General features: G+C 33.4%; 1 protein-coding gene across 5 annotated transcripts in view; it reads right to left on the bottom strand.

Annotated features, from left to right (window-relative positions):
• The window catches only part of LOC129941865 (tubulin polyglutamylase ttll-4), a 28,153-nt gene extending 4,428 nt beyond the window's left edge, over positions 1-23,725 (bottom strand). Inside the window, exons 1-3 of one of the 5 annotated variants that reach the window (XM_056050626.1) lie at positions 23,427-23,560; positions 11,833-11,883; positions 11,543-11,638 (exon numbers count right to left, since the gene is read on the bottom strand). In XM_056050626.1, the coding sequence (XP_055906601.1) occupies positions 11,543-11,638; positions 11,833-11,883; positions 23,427-23,428 (149 nt within the window). In that variant the 5' untranslated portion in view covers positions 23,429-23,560. Of the gene's footprint in view, positions 1-11,542; positions 11,639-11,832; positions 11,884-23,225; positions 23,332-23,426; positions 23,561-23,584 lie in introns of those variants that run through there. The other 4 variants (XM_056050627.1, XM_056050631.1, XM_056050628.1 and 1 more) reach the window with 4 other exon arrangements.
• Between the last annotated feature and the right edge of the window lie 287 nt (positions 23,726-24,012).

Raw genomic sequence — 24,012 nt, 5'->3', positions numbered from 1 at the left:
TTTAAAGAGATATTTGAGTCGAAAATGAATTTTTACCAACTTTTATATATTTGTTTTAGGTTTTTATTTTTTGTAAAAAAACTGTCAATTCGATTTTTTTCAAACTTTAACTGAATGTTGACAACAAGATTTTTTGAAAGATAAAAGTAAATAAAAGCCAATATCTCAAAGTTTTGAAAAGATATTTGAGTCGAAAATCAATTTTTACCAACTTTTATACATTTTTTTTAGGTTTTTATTTTATGTAAAAAAACTGTCAATTCGATTTTTTTCAAACTTTAACTGAATGTTGACAACAAGATTTTTTGAAAGATAAAAGTAAATAAAAGCCAATATCTCAAAGTTTTGAAAAGATATTTGAGTCGAAAATCAATTTTTACCAACTTTTATAAATTTTTTTTTAAGTTTTTTATTTTTTGTAAAAAAAACTGTCAATTCGATTTTTTTCAAACTTAAATTGTATGTTGACAACAAGATTTTTTGAAAGATAAAAGTAAATAAAAGGCAATATCTCAAAGTTTTGAAAAGATATTTGAGTCGAAAATCAATTTTTACCAACTTTTATAAATTATTTTTTTTAGGTTTTTATTTTTTGTTAAAAAACTGTCAATTCGATTTTTTTCAAACTTTAACTGAATGTTGACAACAAGATTTTTTGAAAGATAAAAGTAAATAAAAGCCAATATCTCAAAGTTTTGAAAAGATAATTGAGTCGAAAATCAATTTTTACCCACTTTTATAAATTTTTTTTTTAGGTTTTTATTTTTTATGAAAAAAACTGTCAATTCGATTTTTTTCAAACTTTAATTGTATGTTGACAACAAGATTTTTTGAAAGATAAAAGTAAATAAAAGGCAATATCTCAAAGTTTTGAAAAGATATTTGAGTCGAAAATCAATTTTTACCAACTTTTATAAATTATTTTTTTTAGGTTTTTATTTTTTGTTAAAAAACTGTCAATTCGATTTTTTTCAAACTTTAACTGAATGTTGACAACAAGATTTTTTGAAAGATAAAAGTAAATAAAAGCCAATGTCTCAAAGTTTTGAAAAGATATTTGAGTCGAAAATCAATTTTTACCCACTTTTATAAATTTTTTTTTTAGGTTTTTATTTTTTATAAAAAAAACTGTCAATTCGATTTTTTTCAAACTTTAATTGTATGTTGACAACAAGATTTTTTGAAAGATAAAAGTAAATAAAAGGCAATATCTCAAAGTTTTGAAAAGATATTTGAGTCGAAAATCAATTTTTACCAACTTTTATAAATTATTTTTTTTAGGTTTTTATTTTTTGTAAAAAAACTGTCAATTCGATTTTTTTCAAACTTTAACTGAATGTTGACAACAAGAAGTTTGGAAGGATAAAAGTAAATAAAAGCCAATATCTAAAAGTTTTGAAAAGATATTTGAGTCGAAAATCAATTTTTACCAACTTTTATAAATTTTTTTTTTAGGTTTTTATTTTTTGTAAAAAAAACTGTCAATTCGATTTTTTTCAAACTTTAATTGTATATTGACAACAAGATTTTTTGAAAGATTAAAGTAAATTAAAGCCAATATCTCAAAGTTTTGAAAAGATATTTGAGTCGAAAATCAATTTTAACCAACTTTTATAAATTATTTTTTTAGGTTTTTATTTTTTGTAAAAAAACTGTCAATTCGATTTTTCTCAAAATTTTATCAGATGTCAAAAACATTATTCTTCGATGCACAAAATTGTTTTAGAGATAAAATCATATTTCAGTCGTAAAATTTTGGAGGTGACAAATTTTTTTTTTCAGTTTTATTGATTTAAAAAAAAAACCGTTATATTGATTTTTTTCAAAAAATATACCTGTTTGGTATTACGTTACAATCTATTATATAAAATTTAATTCAAGTCTCTAGCGTTTTTGGTTCGTAAGATATTTAGAGTTAACCAAAATTTTCACCTTTTTTTCAAACTGCTATGGTAAAAAAACCACCCACGCAATTTTCTTGAGAGCCCTTTCTGCATCTTTCTGCCTTATTATCTGTATAACAAAATTTATTTGAAGTCGATATCTCTTCTGGTTCTTGAGCTATGGACAACGAAAAAAACGTCGCGAACGTACGGACGTACAGACGTACGGACGTACGGACGTACGGACGTACGGACGTACGGACGTACAAACGTACGTACACACGCACGCACAGACATCTTTCTAAAAATCTTTTATTTCGACTCTAGGGACCTTGAAACGTCGAGAAATGTCAAAATTTTCAATTTGACAAATCGGACCCATTACAATAACTTCCTATGGGAAGTTAATAATAAATCAAAAGTACGTAATTTATTTGGTTTCGGTGCTTGAGGCTAATCATAAGAAATTTTAATGGACGGTAATCCAATTAATTTGTGTGGCGCGGCGGCAAACGGTTGGTCGGTGGCATGGCGTGGGTTGGACAAGGCACGAGCCTACCCTGAAAGAAATTAAATCAGTTAGCCTTAGCGTTGGGTTAATGAAGTGTGAACTTGCGTTCGCTTGAGAGCTCATAAAGAGAATTAATTGCTTTTTGTGTGGGTTATTGACGAATTTGCAGATTAATAATTCACTTTTAATAAAAATCTAAAAATAAAACACATTTCAAGCGGAAAAGAGTAATTTACTTCAGTCAAACTTGGAATATCGATAGTACGTTTATTAAGCTCTCCATTTACTATTTTTTTGCTTTGATTTTCTTTTCTTTGTTTTTTTTGAATCGAATAGTTTAATTTTAATACCCTTTGTAAGGAATTTACAAAGTGATAGCTTTTGAATTAAATTTAGATTATGAAATTATGTTGGGCACTGAGTATAGACAAATTTGGAGAATGAATATTAAGGCGAGGAATGCAAATGGCTATTTCACCGTTTAAATAACGCTACAAAAAAGGTTGAGACAAGACACTTTACGACAAAGTTCGAATGGCGTAATCGAATTGATGATGTTAATGTCACCAATCATTTTAAAAGCTCTTCACCATAAGAGATGAGAGATATATACAAGTTTCGAACGGATATAGGATTTGTAGATTGTAGCAAGACCAGACGAAGAGCAACATTTCTTGCATCTTCTTAAAAAACCTAGACATCTTGGGGCATCTTGCGACATCGCGTATGTGATCGCTCCACTGTATAATGCTGTGTAGGTCGAAATTTAATGAGCTTATAATATTTTGCCGTTGCAGTTCCACATCCGAAGAGGAGGTTTTAAGTCTGGAAACCAATATGAAAGGCTAAGGGTGCTATCGTCACCGAAACAATGTTTTGGACTAGAAGTAGCAGACAAGAGATCATTTATAATAATGAGGAAAAGGGTCGGCAATGGGTTTCAGACTTAAATCCTTCCAAAACAACTTGTATTGAACGGTTTGAAAGACAATTTTTAATCCATCGAAAAAGAGATTCATCAATACCAAAAGCATGCAATTTCGATACGATGCCAGACTTTATCAAATGGCTTTGCAATATCAAGTGCAATAATCTTACTTTCTCCAAAACTATGTAAAGATTTGTTCCATTGTTCCACCGCCGGTCATTAAGAAGCTTGAAGATATTTGTTTAAAAAAATAAAAAATCAGCATTTTCATGACCTTAGAAAGAAGGGACTATCGGTCGATAATTTGCGAGGGAAAGAAGATTCACTCTTTTTTGGGATTGGCTCAACAAATGCAGTTTTTCAACTACTCGGAACGAGCCCAGAAGAATTGGATGGATGGAACTCTCGCCACAGTTAAGGAACAAAAAAACAGTGGTCCCATATAATCATTTAAGCGTTCAAGAACTGGGAACCATCACAATATCTGGTAAGGTGAAATTTTCGGCGAAATGCCGAGAATGACCAAAAATTCTTACTGCTTTTGGGACATTGCAGTATTTTTTGCTGAAATTTTTGGTCATGCAAAAATCTGATCTTTCAAATATGGGCGTTGCAGACTTCGTGGCTTGCTTAACCCTTTTCAGGTTTTCCTCAATTGGGTTGGATCTAAGGCACTTAAGCTCACCTCTTGCTCTTTGATAACTTCCTTGCAGCTCGAATCGAACCATGATTAAGCTTAAGGTTTTGTACTTTTAAACCTATTCGGGATAAAGGTTTTCATTCCCAAACGAATTATATCATATCGGCACTGGACTCCACGTCACTACCGTGGAAGCATAGTGACCAGTTAAAAATTATTAAGACTGTCTGTGTTGGCTTTCTCGTACTGCCAACGTTAATATAGTGATTATGTACTTTTTAGGAACAGAAGTGAGAAACAAGTCAAGTGTTTTTTCTGATCGGCCATTAACGTGGAGTAGGCTCATTATCAAGTTGAGTAAGATGATTTAACTCAGCAAAAATCTCAGCATACAAAGAATTGTAAACATTGAAATCGACCGTAATAACGATTTCAGTGTGAGGATACAGGGAGACAATTCTTTGGATGGAGTCGGACAGAGCATTAAATTTATGAGAGGTCGAAACTAAAGGCCTGCATGAATGCATTCATTTGCTTTCTCATAACTTGTGCACTACTTCAGTGTACACTATTCATTGTCATTTTTCAACACAGTATACTGTGAATACGAGTACCACACTATAAAAAGCAGGAGGTGTATTCTACTCGATCACCTGATTGCAAAATGTGTACACTGTTTTCTTTCTCTCGCTCTCTTGAGTGCTTGATTTGAGCGAAAGGTGTGCAATGTAAACTTATGGAAATACACTGAGTACACTGGGTACACTGAATGCATTTAATGAAACAATAACAGACAACAAACAGAGCAAAAACACTCTAGTAAAGATATAAATCCTCGGTAGCTTAGCTATATTGGTTTGCCTACAAACTAAACCGGAAACGGATATCATAAAGTAATTCTTAGTGTGGGTGAAAACACGCACACTAAGACACAATTAATGAGGTCCGGTGCGTGGAAATTTAGTTTACCAGTTATTTGAATTTCACATTTATTCATGGACATAATGTCAAAATTACAAATACAACAATGTAAACAAATGGGGTTTGGAGGGTGATACGTAGTACGTACGAAGGATTTATATCTTCATTAGAGTGTTTTTGAAACAGAGTCCAATTGGTTTCTTGCTTTGTTTAGGTTATGAGGTTAAAGTTAAAATAAAAAATAATAAAAATAAAAAAAATGGAAACTACTGATGTAAGTTAATAATAATTGTCTTTATTTAGGTTTCGATATTCTTTGTTAATGCAAACGTTTGATATTTTTATTGAATTAGGATTTAACAAATGACTCTGACGTCTCAATGGCCAGTGTTAGTGATAGTGGGTCGCTGAAATTATCAAATCAAAAATTAGAAATGGAGAATTCAAAATTGTTAACAATAATAAAAGAGGCCGAAGTAAAGTATGGGATGTATTCGGAACAATCAAAAATGAACATGGCATTGACATTCAAAATTTAGTGGCGTGTAAAAATTGTTTTTCAGTGCACAAATTTAACTGTAAAAGCACCTCAAACATAAGTGCTACATATTAACAAGTGTGGAAACCGACAATAAAATAGAAAAAATACAAGTAAATTTCGAAGATAAAAAAAGAAGTATATTGTTGGTAACAGAATGGGCGATAGAAAACTGCCGACCGTTTAATATGGTAAGTGATTGTGGTTTAAGAAATTTTGCGGAGTTTTTAGTATCCATTGGCGCAAAATATGGACATAATGTTGATATCGATAGATTATTACCACACCCAACTACAGTCTCACGTAATATTGATAATGTTTACAATAAATACTTAAATGTTGTAAAATCGGATGTACTGAGTGTTAAAAATATTGGATATGGCCTAACTTCTGACGTTTGGACAGATAATTATTTTAGAACTTCATATTTATCGTTGACAATTCATTACGTCTATGAAGGCAAATTGATTTCCAAACTCCTGGGCTTAAAATCTATGAAGGGCGTGTCATGTACAGGTGATTGTTTCTGAAATTATTTTAAGTTCAACCAAATATTTACGTGAAATTTCAGGTCAAAACATTTATTCGAAAATCTCATCACTTTTGAGTGAATTTCCACTTGATTTAAGTCGCAAGGCCATAATGGTTACGGATAGGGGGTCAAATATGATTGCTGCCTTCAGGTCATTTGATCATAATTTTTGCATAAACCATTTACTACACAATATTATAGAAAAGAGCATTAAGGAAATCCCTGAAATAATTGAGTTATGTAATACTTGCTCTAAACTTGTAAAATACTATAAAAAATCGGGTATTAATTGTTCTCTTGAAACATCATTAAAAAGTTATGTTAGTACTCGATTCAATACAATTTATTATTTATTGCTTTCCATTGAAAAAAAATTTAAGCTCTTTTGAGGAAACTTCAAAAGTATTAGAAGGCGAAAAATATCCGACACTTCATCTAACAATCGTTCATATTCATCGTTTAAAAAAATATGCGCTGTTAACTATGAAGACTTAGACGCAATTAAGAATTTCAAAATAAAATTAGGCACCTTTTTGGATTCTATTGTCTTACAAAATTTGTCAATAAATCATAAAATTGCCCTTTTCCTTTTTCCCCCAACAAATAAATTAATTCAATTTGATGAAGCCGAAAAAATATTGATCAAGGATGAATGCAAAAATTGTATGCAATATTATGCAAATGAAACACCTGAAGCGTCTGATCAAATTCTTGAACGAGTGTTGAATGAAGAGCTGGATAGCCTTTTATAAGATGGTAAAAATTTGTTTGAAGACTTTATTCAACCAGCAGAAACTGCAACTTCTAATGATAAAATTAACAATGAACTATTGGCGTATGAAAACGTAAACGTGATTTTTCATGATGGTTTTGATGTTTTGCAGTGGTGGTATCTACACAAAATTGAATTCCCACTATTGTTTAAAGTCAGCTGCAAAATATTGGCTACACCGGCAAGTAGTGCTGCCTCTGAACGCATATTTTCTGCAGCCAGAATGTTAATTTCAGAAAAACGTTGTCTTATTGGATTCGACCCAATTTTAGTTAACCAAATTATGTTTTAACATTCTAATATAAATAAAACCGAAATATGTAATGACCTCAAAGAACTTTTGTAATAAATTAATTAAAAATGTGTTATTTGATTTATTTGTTTTATTGATATCTATACTTTCCATCATCAATCATGTCTTAATGCTTAATCTGTTGCTTTTCTCAGCAGCCATTTCTCACATATCTGTTGTTTAAGAAAGCTGACTTTGATTTCAAACAGCAGTAAGTTAACCAATATTTCTTGAACCTTCTCAGTGTACTCAGTGTACCCAGTGTACATAGTGTAGTTTACACTTTGTTCATGAGTACCCATTTATGAATACCCATTCTTCATGGGTTCACTGCAGTAAGTGCTTGGTTTGAAATGGGTACAAGACTCATGCAGTAATAACATATACGACGATTCATTCATTTTAGTTTCAAGCAGTGTATATAATATGGAAGTGTACTTGAAATAAAGTGAATGTCTTGAAACTGGTTTCAAGACATTCATTGCAGACCTCTACTCGAAACTCTGTTGAGGTTTGGGTTCCATTTAAAAATTACAGAGTAAGAAAGTTCTGCTTTTAGTCAAATGAAAAAAACATGATAAGCTGCCATTTTGAACTAGTGGACTTAGAAAGAAGTTTTTTCTTGACTAACTTTCCAGTAAAATTTCTGATAAATTTGCCTTAATAGGAAAGCAAGTTTTTGGCAGATGGCCAATCAATAACTAAATGAATTGCTTTACCTTTAAGTCCCTTAAGTCGTCTGAACCTGCCCATTCTTAACTTGGCCTAGGAAGTTTTTGTAATCAGTCAGTTTTTTTCGAAAAATGTTGCCATTTCTTGGCGTTTTAACAGCCCTAAACTCTAAATCAATGGTTTTTCGAGTTTGTACGTTAAAAAAAAAAAACGTTTTTTAGGTCGGACAATATTGTTTTTGATATATGTTCAAATTTGAAATCTTAGTAAAATGTTACTTTCGACACAAATACCTTGAGAATAAAACAAAATATTGACTTCAGATTTATTTCATCTTATGTAAAACATTGTTGTTTTTGTATATAGTAAAACATAACTAAAAATTTGGCGTCTGATCCCCACCCTTTTTTTTTAACTAAAACATTCTATCTAAAAATGTACTGGATTCTGATAAAGTGTTACGCTCAGTGAACTCTAATCTAAAACATTAATACGTTAAATATGGGTAAGAACACAAATGAAGAGTATTTTGTTTATAGGCTACCGGAAACTACCCCAGAAAATATAATGGCAGACGAATATTTTCTTTTGGAAAACATTTTGGAGAATAAGTCAAACAGGAATGAAAAGTAAACCTTTAAGCAAAATGAAAATCAGGGCAGTAATTTGTCCTTATAAGGCAAAAAAAGGGTAATCCATTTTGCGGTTTCAAAAGTATATGACTGGAATTCGACATCTGTCAAACTAAGTTATTAAACCATTTTTTTTTGCAGTTGAAAGTCTGACATTGGCGAAAATGGATCGCTTAATTATCGCACAACACATACAAAATGATAAAACCTACTACAAAAATAGTGATTCTGCCACAGCCACATATGGTGCTTAAAGAGGATTTTATGGTTTACATAATTGTCCAACTAGGATACCAATTGGCAAAGTTGTGAAGAAATGTAAAAATACTGGATTGGTTACAGATATTGTATGGCCTGTGCATCATCGTACCACTGAAAATATCGCTGCTCTAAGTGAAAGTGTTGCCGAAGACCCGAATGTGTCGATTACTCGTTGTTCACATCAATTAGGCACATTTTGACGTATTTTGCATTTGGATTTACAACTACATCCAGCTCTCACTGAACTGAAGCCAGCAGACCATTCACAACGTCGTCGTAGATACGTCGAATGGGGTGGACCCAGTTCCAACTCCTAGTATTGAAGAGGTTGAGAAAGCCTTCCACAAGCTTAACAACAACTAATCCGCCGCGCGCTGGGACGTCCTACCTGTGGAAATCTTCAAATAAAGGGCGATGTCCTTGTAGAGTGCATGCACCAGCTTATCAACCAAGTGCGGGAAGGGGAAAGCATGTCCGATGACTGGTCACATAGCTCAATATGCCCAATCTAGAAAAAGGCCATAACATTTTCTGCAAAAATTACTGTGGCAGACTAATGTCTTAAACCTTTCTGCAACACTATGATCGGCACATACCAGTGTGACTTCAGGCCAGGCAGATCAACTTTAGATCAACTATTGACATTAAAGCGGATTCTGGAATAGACCAACAAATTTAAAGTCTAGACACACCATCTTTTCCTAGACTTCAAAGCCGCATCTGATAGCATAAGTCGCCAAGAGCTATTTGCGATGCCTAAACTCGGAAATCCTGAAAAAACTGGTCCACCTATGCCACATGAATGACGGTTCAAAATACGCGGTATAACGTGCAAATGGGAACAAACTCATGCGAGCTATTCAAGATATATGCAGGCCACTCCAAGCATTTACAGCTATCGATGAACGGGCAAAACGCGTTGGTCTTGAAGTGAATGAGAATAAAACAAAGTATATGCTCTCAACAAACAAAGCCTCACTTGTCTACAGCCTTAGGCAAAACCTGTAAAAAGCGTTAATTTTGAAGTAGTCAAGGAATTCATCAACCTCCAAACGAATATCAATTCCACGATAGATACCACTTTATACAAAACTCTAATTATACCAGGTACATAAAAAGAAATAAAAGGAAAATTGATGCTGGCCACTTTCGGGAGAAAAAACGTTTAGCGGATATTTGGTCCTATTGCGAAGTGGGCGAATGAAGGAGAATTAAGATTTGGATGTAGCACAAAGAGCTAAAACACGTCGACTCGATTTGGATTTGCCGCCATTTGTGCAGTGAAGTGTTGGCAACCCTGAAAAAAAATCAATTTGACAGCTAACAGTATAGGGTTATTAAAAATGGAGCGTTACACGATAGAACAACGCGTCTTTATTATTAAAGAATATTTCAAAAATAGTGAAAGCTTGGCGGCTGCAGTTCGAAAATTTCATACAAAATATGGTCGGAATAGTGTTTTAACTTCGTCAACTGTGAAGAGATTAATTGAAAAATTCACGGAGTCTGGATCCGTTGGAGACGCCAAACGCACTGGTCGTCCAAAAACAAGCCGTTCAAATGTGAATGTCGAAGCAGTGCGTGAGAGTGTTGCTGACAATCCAGGAACCTCAATTCGAAGTCGTGGACAAGAATTGCAAATTTCAAGAACCTCTCTACAGCGTATACTCACCAAAGATCTGTGTCTCCATGCTTACAAAATTCAATTAACACAACAATTGAAGCCTAATGACCATGGACAGAGAAGAGAGTTCGTTGAATGGATTATTGAACATCAACAAATGAACCATGATTTTTCGAGCAAAATCATCCTAAGCGATAAAGCACATTTTCATCTTGATGAAAAACAAATGCATCCACAACGCGTGACTGTATGGTATGGATTTTGGGCTGGAGGCATAATTGGGCCATATTTTTATGAAAATGATGCGGTCAAGCAGTGACTGTTACTGGTGCTCGATATCGCGCCATGATTACACAGTTCTTTCTGCCAAAATTGGATGATATTGATGTGTCCAATATGTGGTTTCAACAAGACGGTGCCACATGTCATACAGCCCGTGAAACAATTCAATTACTGCATGAGACATTTCCAGTTCCAGGTCTTGTACTCTCTCGTTTCGGTGATCAAAATTGGCCTCCTAGATCTTGTGATTTAACACCATTAGACTTCTTTTTATGGGGTTATTTAAAATCACAAGTCTATTTCAACAAGCCCACAACCAACCGTGCATTAAAGGAGGAGATTCAACGCTGCATCAACGAAATTCATCCACATTTATGCAGAATGGTCATGGAAAATTTCAACAAAAGAGTGCGCATGTGCATGCAAAGCCGTGGAAGCCATTTGTCCGATGTGTTATTCCATACATAACCCTATCCTATGTACTTTACGAGTCAATAAAAATATAACTATCAAAAGACTAAAAACGGCGTTTTCTATTTAATTCAAATCTTGCGTTAATTTTGGGACACCCTTTACAACAGCGCTCGTTCAAGACGACGAGGAAGACTGAGCCTACACACCAGGCGGTAACTGACGCAAGAGCGTTTGGTCTCGCGGCCTGGAGAAAACTTGCAAGAGACCGCAAAGGATGGAAAAACGCAATATATCAGACTGAAACCCGGAATAGATCGTAAGTATCTAAGCTTGTATATTGTAGCAATTATTATCAATTTGGAGTTCTTTCTTTATTCGGTATAAAATTTAAAACAATAAGGGATTTTAAATAAACAGCACATGCTTTAGAGACATATAAACACCGATTCAAAACTGAATTTGTAATTCTCAGATTTTATTATTAAAATTATTATTTATTAAAATACTTATTATATTAAAATACTTATTATAACTTCCTTAAAATGTGTAAAGGTGTTTTACTATTTACTTAAATACTGTTTTTTTAAAATAAAAACAAATTTTTTTGTCACAATAAAACAAAAATAATTACTCCAATTACCGTTTTGTTTTTGTTCTTTTCTGTAGAATTTCAACTTTTGTCCGCGAAAGATCAAAAAGCGTTCTTGACGTTATTAAGCGTTCTTCAAATGGCCGTCTTTTTTTAATAGATTGTGTTTGAGACAGTCACCAAGGAAACATTTTTGGTTATATAGGAAAAAGATAAAATTTTGAAAAAAATAGAATCCAAAAAAAAAATGGAAATGAAAGTGAAAATGAAAGAAATGAAACCTCTTACCAAAGTTGTTAATAACTTTAAATTGAAATAAATAATAATGGAAGGGAACTTACGTTCTATTCGATGTTTCTGAGTTACGTGTGTCTGAGGAAGGCATGCCGGTCCTGGAAATAAAACAAAAAATAAGAAAATAAAACTCTCATTAAGTTGTTAAAAACAAAAACTTTGTCAGAAAGGTTATGATGCAGGTGAGGTAAGCTAAGGTAAAATGAAACCATCATGTTTTGATTTCAGTTTAACAAACTCTCAATTGAATTACATGCAAGTCTATAAATTTTCTGATGGAAAATTGTTTTATACTTCATATTATTATTTTTGGGGGTAATTTGATCACGTGATGAGGTAAAATATATAGAAAATGTTAATATGGTGTTTATAATTTTTTCTGCACGAAGTTTTTCTTTTTATGAATGAGTAAAGATACAATAAAGTTTGAATATTGTTTCTGAAATAAAATAAGAATAAGTTTTTTGAGGAATAAGTTAACAAAAAATGTCTAAGGGGTGACTTATACCCATTCTACCAATGCGTCAAAAGGGGAGTTCGTTGGTGAAAAAAAATAATTATGCAGATAGTTAAACTATAATTGCGTGATAAATGGCAAAATATACAGCTTGTAAAAGTGATTAAATTTATAATAGTTCTAGGATGTTTTTAAATTTTTTTATTTATTTAGATGTGGATACCTTGTAATGTTATTATAAAAACAATTATTTGATTATTCAAATGAAAATCCCTTGAAGTTTAGTAAAAAAAAATTGGAACGAAGCAGTGAATAACTTCGAAAGGATCTCGCTGTAAGACTATTATGAGTTACGACATCATTTCCGCCTCTACTTTCCGCAAATTTCTTCACAATTTTACCAATTGCTTAATGCGCAAAAAATTTGTTTATGTCTTTAAATCTTTTGTTTTTGTAGTAAGTTTTAATCGATTTAAACGCTTTTTTCAATTTTAAAGCGATCCAATATGGTATTTGGCAAGCTTTCAGCTAATATTGGGCGCATTCATTACGCTAGCGTCTACAAAGTCAAAACTCAACTAGTCTTGTAAATGCAAAATTACACTTGAGATCTAGGCAATAAATAAAGTTCAACGTCCAGCTTGAATATGATTAAGCGGATCGCTTCGCACGACCCCATCTGCGGCACTAGACACCTTATTCAACCTAATACCTCTTGATATATTTAGCAAACAAATAGCTACAAGCTCTGCTATTCGCCTCAAAGCTTCGTCGTAGTTGATTAACAACAACATTGGCCACTCCATAATTCTTAGGTATTTAGAATCAATTTCAAAGCACACAGACTACACCATCCCACCAACTGCAATTCGACAGAAACTTCCAGATTTCTATTCCTTTCAGATCTTTCTGAGAACATAGGGCATTCCTGACGATTTCATCCATTTTTATACAGATGGTTAAAAAACAAAAGAAGGGGTTGGCAGAGGTGTGTACTCTGAACGACTGAAATTAAGTCTCTCATTCCACCTTTTTCTAATCATTGTAGCGTATGCCAGGTGGAACTTTTGTTCATAAAAGAAGTCTTGTCCTGGCTTAAAGAAAACGTGATATCAGCATCTGATATATGTATTTTCTCAGACAGTTAGTCCGCTATCAAATCTCTGGACTCTGTCTCTACAAACTCTATTATAACAGTAAATAACGGTCGATCATCAGGCAGATCAACTTGCCAGGAATGGTACAGTACAACATATTCTACTACGTGTGGCAAATGCTGGCATTCCAATCGCTACTTGTAAACTGTTGCTAATGCAAGACGCTATGAAGAAGGCAAACACCAGGTGAAACAACAACATCACGTGTCAGGTCACAAAAAACATATGGCCAACACTAGATTTAAAACGTTCAAGGTGCTTGCTATCTCTAAGCTTGATAATAGGTGTCATAACCGGACACTGTCTAATAGGAAAGCACGCCACACGACTAGGCGTATTCTCAAATGAATTTTGCAGAAGCTGTATGGACGAGGAAGAGGAGGAAAAAATTCTTCATCATCTCTGTACATGCCCTGCTCTGGCTCAAAAACGCAAGAATTACCTAAGAGAATTCTTCTCTAACGATCTAAATCATATTAGCATAATTAGCCTCTCACGACTCGTAAGGGACTAAAACGGGTTCCATCAAGCTTAGGAGGAATCTTCAAGATTCATGTGATATTAAACTGGCCTAAGTGTGTCCGATTCCATCATGGACAGCCACTTCAACCTAACCTAACCTTACCTATTCAATTCGAAACTGTCATATTGACGAATACAACAAATGACAAATGCAAATGTATAAAATAAGAAAGACTTGTGTTTTTAGAACTTTAAATAATCTTTTTAACTTCCCATAGGAAGTTATTGTAATGGGTCCGATTTGTAAAATTGAAAATTTTGACATTTCTCGACGTTTCAAGGTCCCTAGAGTCGAAATTAAAAATTTTTAGAAGTATGTCTGTGCGTGCGTGTGTACGTACGTTCGCGACGTTTTTTTCGTCGTCTATAGCTCAAGAACCAGAAGAGATATCGATTTCAAATAAATTTTGTTATACAGATAAAAAGGCAGAAAGATGCAGAAAGGGCTCTCAAAAAAAAAGTGGGTGGTTTTTTTACCATAGCAGTTTGAAAAAAAGGTGAAAATTTTGGTTAACCCTAAATATCTTACGAACCAAAAACGCTAGAGACTTGAATTAAATTGTATATAATATATTGTAATATCAAAGAATTGTATATTTTTTTTTTAAATACATTAAACGGTTTTTTTTATAAATCAAAAACCTAATTAAAAAAATTTGTCACCTCCAAAATTTTACGACTAAAATATGATTTCATCTCCAAAACAATTTTGTGTAACGAAGAATAATGTTTTTGACACCTGATAAAATTTTGACAAAAATCGAATTGACAGTTTTTTTTATAAAAAATAAAAATCTAAAAAAAACATTATTCAAAGTTGGTAAAAATATTCATATCGATTCAGATATCTTTTCAAAAACTTGAAATTTAGACTTAAAATTTATTTTATCTCATAAGAAATACTGTTTTCAAAATTGTGAAAAATGTTGGGAAAAATCGAATTGACAGTTTTTTTACAAAAAATAAAAACCGAAAAAAAATGAACAAAAGTTGGTAAAAAATGACTTTCGACTCAAATATCTTTTCAAAACATTGAAATATTGGCTTTAATTTACTTTTATCTTGTTGTCAACATTCAGTAAAATTTAAAAAAATAAATGAATCGAAAGTTTTTTACGACAAATTAAAAACCAAAAAAAAATAACAAAAGTTGGTAAGAAATGATTTTCGACTCAAATATCTTTTCACAAATTTGAAATATTGGCTTCAAACTTATTTTATTTCACAGAAAATATTGTTTTCGATATTCAGTAATTTTTATATAAAAATCCAGCAGTCCGTTTTTTCATAAAAAATAAAATTAAAAATAGTACGCAAATTTGGTAAAAATTGATACGAGTACATAAAGACAAACTTTTAAGCAAGGCAAATCGGTAGACGGGATGGGAAGTTATCAGTGTGGGTCGCACCCAGCCTCTTTTTTATTTTTTCTTTCTGGTTGTATAGTAATATGTAAAAAAACTGGGTCTTAGGTCAGTGGGTCTTGAGGAAACTTTTCTGGTTAGCCTAGTTTCTTAAAAATTAGGTATAGAACATTTACATAAAAAGACTCAAGAGCTGCCTAAATAGTAGTTTTTTTTATGCATGTGATACAAACTGTGTGTCCAAAACTGAGACTGACTAAGAGCTCAGCCTGACTGATTAACGAAAAGATCAGTTTGGAATTCTTTAAATTAACTAAAAATTATTAATTCTTGTAGTGCAATCAAAATTAAAAAGTTGAAAATATGCACATCTCTCAAATTGGCTGCAATCAACTTTTATTGGGTTTTTACAATTTACTTTTACAACTATTGGCAAATTTGTTCTTGGTGCGAATAATAATAGAAACCTTAAGTCGGAGTTTGAGAAAAGTTTTTTATCTGTTAAGGCTGTAAGTGTAAAGTTCTCAAAGAAAAAATTCAGAAACCTTATTTCATCGCTTTGTCATGCTAAATTAGATTTCAAGTGTGGCAAAAAACATGTTAGCATAGATATAAAATTTACTTTGAGTATTCATGCACATTTCGTCCAATTTTAACACTTAACATGACTTTTCTTGTTTTTGACCAAAATTGTATTAAGCTCTAATTAGTTGGAATCAAACTGCACCAACTATAGAGGAATCAGTCTACTTAACATTGCCTATAAAATCTTCTCTGCCGTAATATGTGAACGTCTAAAGACCACCGTCAACAACCTGATAGGTCCTTATCAGTGTGGTTTTAGGCCAGAAAAGTCCACAGTTGATCAAATATTCACATTACGGCAGATCCTGGAAAAAACTCAAGAACACCAAATCGACACCCACCAATTTTTCATCGTTTTCAAGGCCGCATATAACAGCATCTACAGGGACGAGCTGTATAGAGCCATGTCTAGTTTTGTCATCCCTGCCAAACTCGTCCATTTGTGCAGGATGACCATGGAGAATTCACGCTGCTCCATAAAGGTTGGAAACAACTTAACAGAACCTTTCGATGTCAAAAAAGGTTTTAGACAAGGTGATGCGCTGTCATGCGATTTTTTTAACATCGTGCTTGAAAGAATAGTGCAGAGCTCACACGTCAACACTAGAGGCACTATCTTTCAAAAGTCTGTCCAATTACTAGGATATGCTGATGACATTGACATCATCGGAAGAACTCAGCGTGATGTCAATGGGGCTTTTGTTAGTATTGAGGCAGAGGCGGCAAAAATGGGTTTAACGGTTAATGAGGGCAAAACAAAGTACATGCTGTCGTCTAGAAAGGACATACAACACCGACGTCTTGGTCAAAATCTTACAATCGACAGACGTAACTTTGAGGTAGTCAAGGACTTCGTCTACCTAGGCTCCGCTGTAAACGCAGAAAACAACACCAGCGCTGAGATCAAACGCAGAATAACTCTTGCTAACCGCTGTTTCTTTGGACTAAGAAAGCAATTGAGTGGTAAAGTTTTCTCTCGAGGGACCAAAGTGTTGCTATATAAGACCCTTATCATCCCCGTCCTGCTATACGAAGCAGAAGCATGGACCATGACAAAAGCGGATAAGAGCACCTTGGGTCGCTTCGAGAGAAAAGTTCTTCGTGTGATCTACGGTCCCGAATGCATCGAAGGGGAGTGGATGAGAAGATGTACGGGCTGTACAGCGACGTAGACTTAGCCAGAAGGGTAAAAGTCAAACGACTAAGATGACTGGGTCACATAGAGCGCATGGAAACCAATGCTCCGGACAATGATTGTAAAAATTTGTTTGTTTTTTATTTGTGTAATGAAGGCTTTTAATTTTTAGATGAAAGATTACTCATTATTTTCTTTTACTCAAAACACAAACTTTTTACTTTCCATTTTAGAAGTTCGTAATTTGACCAAAAATAAATAAAATGCACAAATTTTAAGTGCTTTTATGGCATTCACAAAAAACTATGTTATGTTGTTTAGCCTAGCCTTAAAAGAAATAATAAGGTGAAATCGTTAGATAAGAAACATTGGTCTGGTAATCAATGGGAGAACTTCTTACTAATAAAGCATACATGGAAATAGTTAAATTGGATATTTCATTGCATTTTGAAAAAGAAACTTGTATTTAGCCCACCCTTTACTCAGTCTAAGAATTGGTACAATTAAAGACCTGTTGACATTTTAAAGCAAAATCATGCTCTCCCGCCATCTCTTGAAGCTAGTTTTTAAGTGTCACACGTAAAACGTTTTTCTTCTGGATAAAACTGGATGTGCTTCATATCGATTCCTATAAGTGCACTCCCATCTATGCTATTGTATTACTTCAAGTATCTATCAACCAGAATAAAAATATATATATCCATCAGTTTCAATCTTGTCACTTGTCACATAGCTTTTCCTTGTCCCCGTATAGAAAGATAGATTCCAAGATAGAAACAAAACCCACCATTATGCAACAGATGGCCAGAACCACATTTATGTATCTCTAGATGGACATCTAATGATGGTGCACATCGTATAAAATGTGTAAAAAGCGTTAACAATCAGTTCTGATGACCGCCATAATAGGCTTGGACACGTTCTGTAATTGCATTAACAGAAAAATAAATATACCATATTTATGTGTCAATATCAATTGAGACCACAGAAGGTTCTGTTACGTCTATAAATTTCTACATACAAATGTATATAAGAAAAATAAGGTTTTTAGTTCTATTATTTTGTTTTTCTAAAATATATTTATGGGAATAAAAGATAGAAACAAGTTTTATTTGTTCAATCGAACTTGTATCTCGTTATCTGTGACATTCAAGACACAACATCCTCTGCTTGTTTATTTAATTCTAAATCAGCCTAAACTATTATGCGTGGACAAAGCTTTGACTGGCTAAGCTATAGGCCATTTGGAAATGGTTTTTAATAAGATACATTAGACGAATATTATTTTATCTTTTTATCTTGAGATCATTCTGTCAATCATCTTTATGGCAATGTCAATAACAAATGCAAATAAAGAGTGTTATGTGTCTAGACAGTTTTTTTGTTTTTTTTTTTCATTTTTGTATTAATTATCATTACATTAACGTTGAACTCAACAGCTTTTGAATATATCGCCAATACGAGGGGAAGAAAGGAACAATTGCGTTTGCAGATTTAAGTGGGAATTAAATAAATTAAGTGGCGCAACAGCCTTTTGGGAGCTTGGGACTAGTGATTTAAAACTCTCAAGCATTCCTGTGTGCGAGAAATGTTGTCAAGGATGGAGGGGACCTACAGTTTTAAGCCGATTCCGAACAGCTAATTTGAGAAAACACTTTTTATGAAAAGAATTAATCTTGGAAGATTTGTCAATTACTTGGCAGTATCCGGCAAAGACAGGGTTTAAACCCAATACCTTTAGCATGACAGTCCAACGCGCTAACCATCACGCCACGGGTACTACTAAGTAGGAATTAATGTGAACAAATATTTCGCGAAAATGTTTGTCGCTCCTTGCAACATTGGAAAAGATAATGATTTAATAGGAAACGAGAAAAATTTCCAGGGAAATTTACCTTAATTGGTTTTTCATGCTAGGAAGATTTTCCTTAAGGCTTAGATGTATGTACCTATGGCAGAATTGAAAATAGTCTACAGTCACTCAAAGAACACCTTGAGGCCATACTCGATACCGAACAAGCAGGATTCTGCAATGGATCTTCCTGTATTGATCATATTAACACTCTGCGGATCATTATTGAACAGTGGGTTTAATATCTATCACCACTACACCTGCTGTTCATTGACTTCGAAAAGACCTTTGATAGTTACAGGGAGTATATCTGGTTAGCTTTGCGGAGGAGAGGCATCCTAGAAAAACTAATTGCTATTATTAATGCATATGATGGACCCAACCGTCACATTTTGCACGATGGTAGGTTGTCTGACGATTTTGAGATCCGAAGCAGAGTCAGACAGGGCTGTATTTTGTCGCCAATATTGTTTTTGTTCGTGATAAGCGATGTACTGCGCTCAGCTCTGTCAGGTAGCGGAGGGATCCAATGGACTTTGCCATCCTATTTAAAGCACTTGGATTACGCGGACGATGTTTGCTTACTCTCTCATAGGATCATGGATCTCCATCAAATGACAACAAGTGTGGAGAGAGAAGCAGAAGTTTTGGGTCTAAAAATTAACTCCGGCAAAACAAAAATGAGTGGGTACCCGTGGCGTGATGGTTAGTGCGTTGGACTGTCATGCAAGGGGTCTTGGGTTCAATCCCTGCCTGTGCCACCTTAATTTGCGCGGGTACTGCCTCTTGCCTGGAATTGACAAATCCTTCAAGAGTTAATCTCGGCATATAAACTGTAGGTCCCCTCCATTCCTGACAACATTACTCGCACACAGGAATGGTTGAGAGTTGTAAGTCACTAGGCCCTGGTTCACAACGGACTGTTGCGCCACCCAATAGTAAAACAAAAATGATCAGCCTCGAAACCCGACCATCCTCTCAAATAAATATTTTCTCGCAACCGATGGAAAAAGTGGAGAGCTTTCAATAGCTTGGAAGTATCGTTTCCATCGAAGGCGGAACCGAACAGGACGTCATTTTCCGCATCGGCAAAGCAAAAGCGGTGTTCGGTATGCTGTCAAATATTTGGAGGAATAGCTCTATCAGCTTAAGAAATGTCGAATCTGTACTTCTTTATGGGTGCAGTACTTGGAAGGTTACTTCAGCCATAACAAGTAAGCTTCAAACTTTAGTGAATACATGTATTCGTAACATCCTAAGTATTTTCTGGCCAAACCGTTTACCAAATGGATCCTTCATAAAAGGACAGGCCAGGAAACGAGGGCGTAAGTGGCAAGCAATGCAGTGGAATCCGCTCATACAAAAAGGAAGAAGAGCTAGACGACCAAGAAGCACATGGCGAAGGACAGTCGAGACAGAATCAGCGTCATTAGGCAAAAGTTGGAGGAAGCTGAAACACATCTCCGGAAACCGTACACGATGGCACGTAGGCGTAGTAGAGGGGCCTCTATGCCCCTTAAAGGGTTCGCAACGGACTTTACATGTCTGAGGACCTAAGTAGTACACTCACTTTATTTTAACTCAACTGATATTTAAGAAAATAGTGATATTAGTATCAAAGTAATTCAAAAACGAAATCATATATAAAATAATTGTCACCTCGAATAATTTATGAACAAAAAATTATCTTATCTCCAAAATTATTGAATGTATAAGAATATCGTGTTTGACATCTGGTGAAAAATTTTGAGAAAAATCGACAGTTTTTTTTTACAAAAATAAAAACATAAAACTGGCTTTAAACTAATTTTATCTTATATAAAATATATTTTTTAACATTCAGTAAACTTTTGAGAAAATCGAATTCTCAGTTCTTTTAAAAAAAGTATACACCTAAAAAAAATAACTTGAAGTTTGTATAGTAAGTCTTTAATGACCAATAGCTTCCATTATTTTTTTTTATCAAAATTTTGAGTTTGAATGTTGTGTGAATAATTTAAATCTTACTCTGGACTTTGTTTTTGTTGACAGAAAACTAGCTATATCGTTAAATAAATCAATATATAGTAGGTTTTCTAACTCTGTTCATCACAATGCTTAAGATATTTGCTTCTTTTTCTATGATTTTATCAAAACTACTAATTGTTTGAAATTAAAACTTAATTACAAAAAAAATAATTTCGAAGGCATTGCGAGTTAAATAGTGCAAATTCCGTGGCGTGATTTGGATTTAATACATTTTTATAACTTTCATATTTCTATCCAATTGGAACGAGAATTCAATGTTGTTAACAAATTTTGAATCAATTGAATCTAACCTAAAAAAATAAGTCATTCTGGTTCTTAACGAAGAGAAAAAAGAATCGATTTGTATACCCAGGTGTGTGAAATACCTTGGTTCAACATTTTCAAATTTATCAAGTATTTGCGATTCCCTCGCACACTTTTTTGAATCTAGTTACGCTATTTTGAATGCAAGTTCAGCATGGACAACCGAATATTTGTTTTTTGAATGTAATTCAAATACTGGTTGTTTAGAATTAAATATTTCCGAAATTGAAGATGGTCTTTTGAGTTTAAATGATAACAATAAACCAGGTCCTTATTTTTAAAATTTTACCTATTGTTCTTAAAAAATGTGCTGCTTCTCTAGCTGAACCACTTTTCCAAATTTTTAATAGCTCTTTAAAGAATGGCGAATTTCTTCCAGCATGAAAGAAATCCTTTTTAAACCCTATTCAAAATCAGGGTCTAAACAGCAAATATCCAAGGACCGTCTGATTTGTAAATTGTCGTGTGTTTCAAAACTTTTTGACAAATTGATATATGAAAAACTATTATTTTTAGTTAAGGAACAAATTTCACCGCTACATGGTTTCGTTGCAGGAAGATCAAAAAAGACTAATCTTTCTATTTTCTCCAATTTCATTTTAAATAATCTCGAAGAACGACATAAAATTGATGTAAGGAACTCTATTTTAATGAAAAAATTACAAAATTTTGGTTTTCATTCTAAGTTTTTGAAATGGTTGGAATCTTGTCTTGAGGGTGGAGTTTAATTTGTTTCCATTGACGAAGTTCTCTCAAAACCAGTTTTAGTTTTATCTGGTGTTCCCCAAGGTTGCCATCTTGGGCCCCTTCTTTTCCTAATTTGTATAAATGATTTACCTAGTTTTTTCCTCAATTCTAGTAAACTTCGATATAAGACGATATTTTGAAATTATCCCAATGGTGCACGAAAAACCAATTATGTTTAAATGTCGCTAAATGTCAATGCAATAGCATAGCCTTTAAAGACCATTTGCTCTTAAATCGCTTTTTACATCATATGAAAGACCAATCTTGGAATACTGCTGTGTAATCAGGAAACCTTTTTATAACATTCAATCTAAGAGAATTGTAATATTCCAAAAAAAGTTTACAAGGTTCACGATTCAAAAATTTGTGAGTACAAAAACTAAGAACCTAAAAAAGCATTACTAAAAAATGTAAAATATATTGGCTCCAAATTAATTTATCTTTTCAAAAATTAAATTTTAAGAAAAATTGAATTGGCAGTTTTTTTAAGTACCCGACCTGAACGTACCAACTTTATTGGACTTAAGTATGAAGTTTGACGACGCTACGTTGGTCAGTATCAGTCACAAAAAAAACTGCGTTTTGAGGATGTGTCAATAGAGTATTTGTTGAAGTTTCACACCAATAAAGTCCAGTTTTAGATGCGATTCATGACGATGGATGAAACATGGGTCCATCTACTCACACCCTACTACTACTTCATCTTCCAAAACTAGATGCCAACTTTTAGCTATTCAATCACTTGAAAATAGACGCAAAATGTTTTCTGTTGTGTTTATAAGTGATATTTTATCATATCATATCAAATGCCCTTTTTTGTTGTTTTTAATAAATTTGTATGCCCCATCGCGACAAAAGAGTTCCATTGACAGAAGAGTTAAAGCCCTCTACAAAAAAGGTTATCAAATCTTGGTGACCAAGTTATAGTTCCCTGCAATACCTTTTAGATAGTTCTATAAGACCTTGCAAAGGTTCAATGACTTTATAAATTAGGCAGTCTGTAATTAAGAAAAAAAAAAGTAATAAAACATTTGATATTAAAAATGATGGGTACATTACTCTAGAATTTTACCTAAGCACTAATTAAACCATAATTATGCTCTTTATTTCAACATTTTAAGTTTCCCCATTCTAAATAGCAACCAAATATTAAATTAACCAAAAAAAACCTTGACCATTAGTCATAAACTCATTAACAATTTATCCAGTTTCATATATGTACTGTTATAAGCCAAATACTAGTCATTAGTAGTTGTTTTTTTTTTTTCAAAATAACGGAATAATACATACCCACTTTTTGTATACTTTTATAGAAATCACAAAGAAACAAAAATAACACAAAACGGTAACTATTGCTTTAAAAATAATAAATAAATAACCTCTCGCGGGTAAATTTTGGTTAGTCTCACTTTGAATTGATTTTTATTTTTGTTTTCAAAGCTTTCACTAATATACCACCAAAAGTGATTCTTTTGCTTATTTTCAACTTACATCTATGAGTACGGGTATCTTTGGATCTTTTTTAGAATGGAAAGCAATTAAAATAATTATGCCTTGAATTTAAATAAACGAATCAACGAACGAAAGATTAAAAAAATTGAATGTAAGCCAAAAGAGGAAATGCAAAAATGAAGAAAATAACACAGCACCACAATAATGCGACACGAGTTCCAATTTTGAATTTTCAAGCTTCGAGCTAAGCTATGTACGAGGGGTACGAGGTACGACTATACTATAAACGATTAAACTAAACAAACGGAACTGCGAAGAATCTTCTTTGATATTATTACTCATCCATGAGCTGTCTGTCGCTCGGATAGAATTTCAACAACATAACACTTGGAAGCTATCTAAGTGACTGAACGAATAAACATTTGCCGCCATCAGCAGCACCACAAAATACAATCCACATCAAAAAAGCGAATAAAACAAAAACAGGAAAAGCTGAATACAAAACCAAATAAGAGTTAAATCGAAAACCACCCAAAGACCAATCCAAATCTCTGAGCTCAATGAGGCACTGTTGGCAGTGGCAGTGGCACTAGCCGACAGCCTAGAGAATCCGTCGGCAAACAGA

This window comes from Eupeodes corollae, chromosome 1 (assembly GCF_945859685.1).
Source record: "Eupeodes corollae chromosome 1, idEupCoro1.1, whole genome shotgun sequence".
In the NCBI taxonomy this organism is placed as follows: domain Eukaryota; kingdom Metazoa; phylum Arthropoda; class Insecta; order Diptera; family Syrphidae; genus Eupeodes; species Eupeodes corollae.
This window is presented reverse-complemented; position numbering and strand designations above follow the sequence as displayed.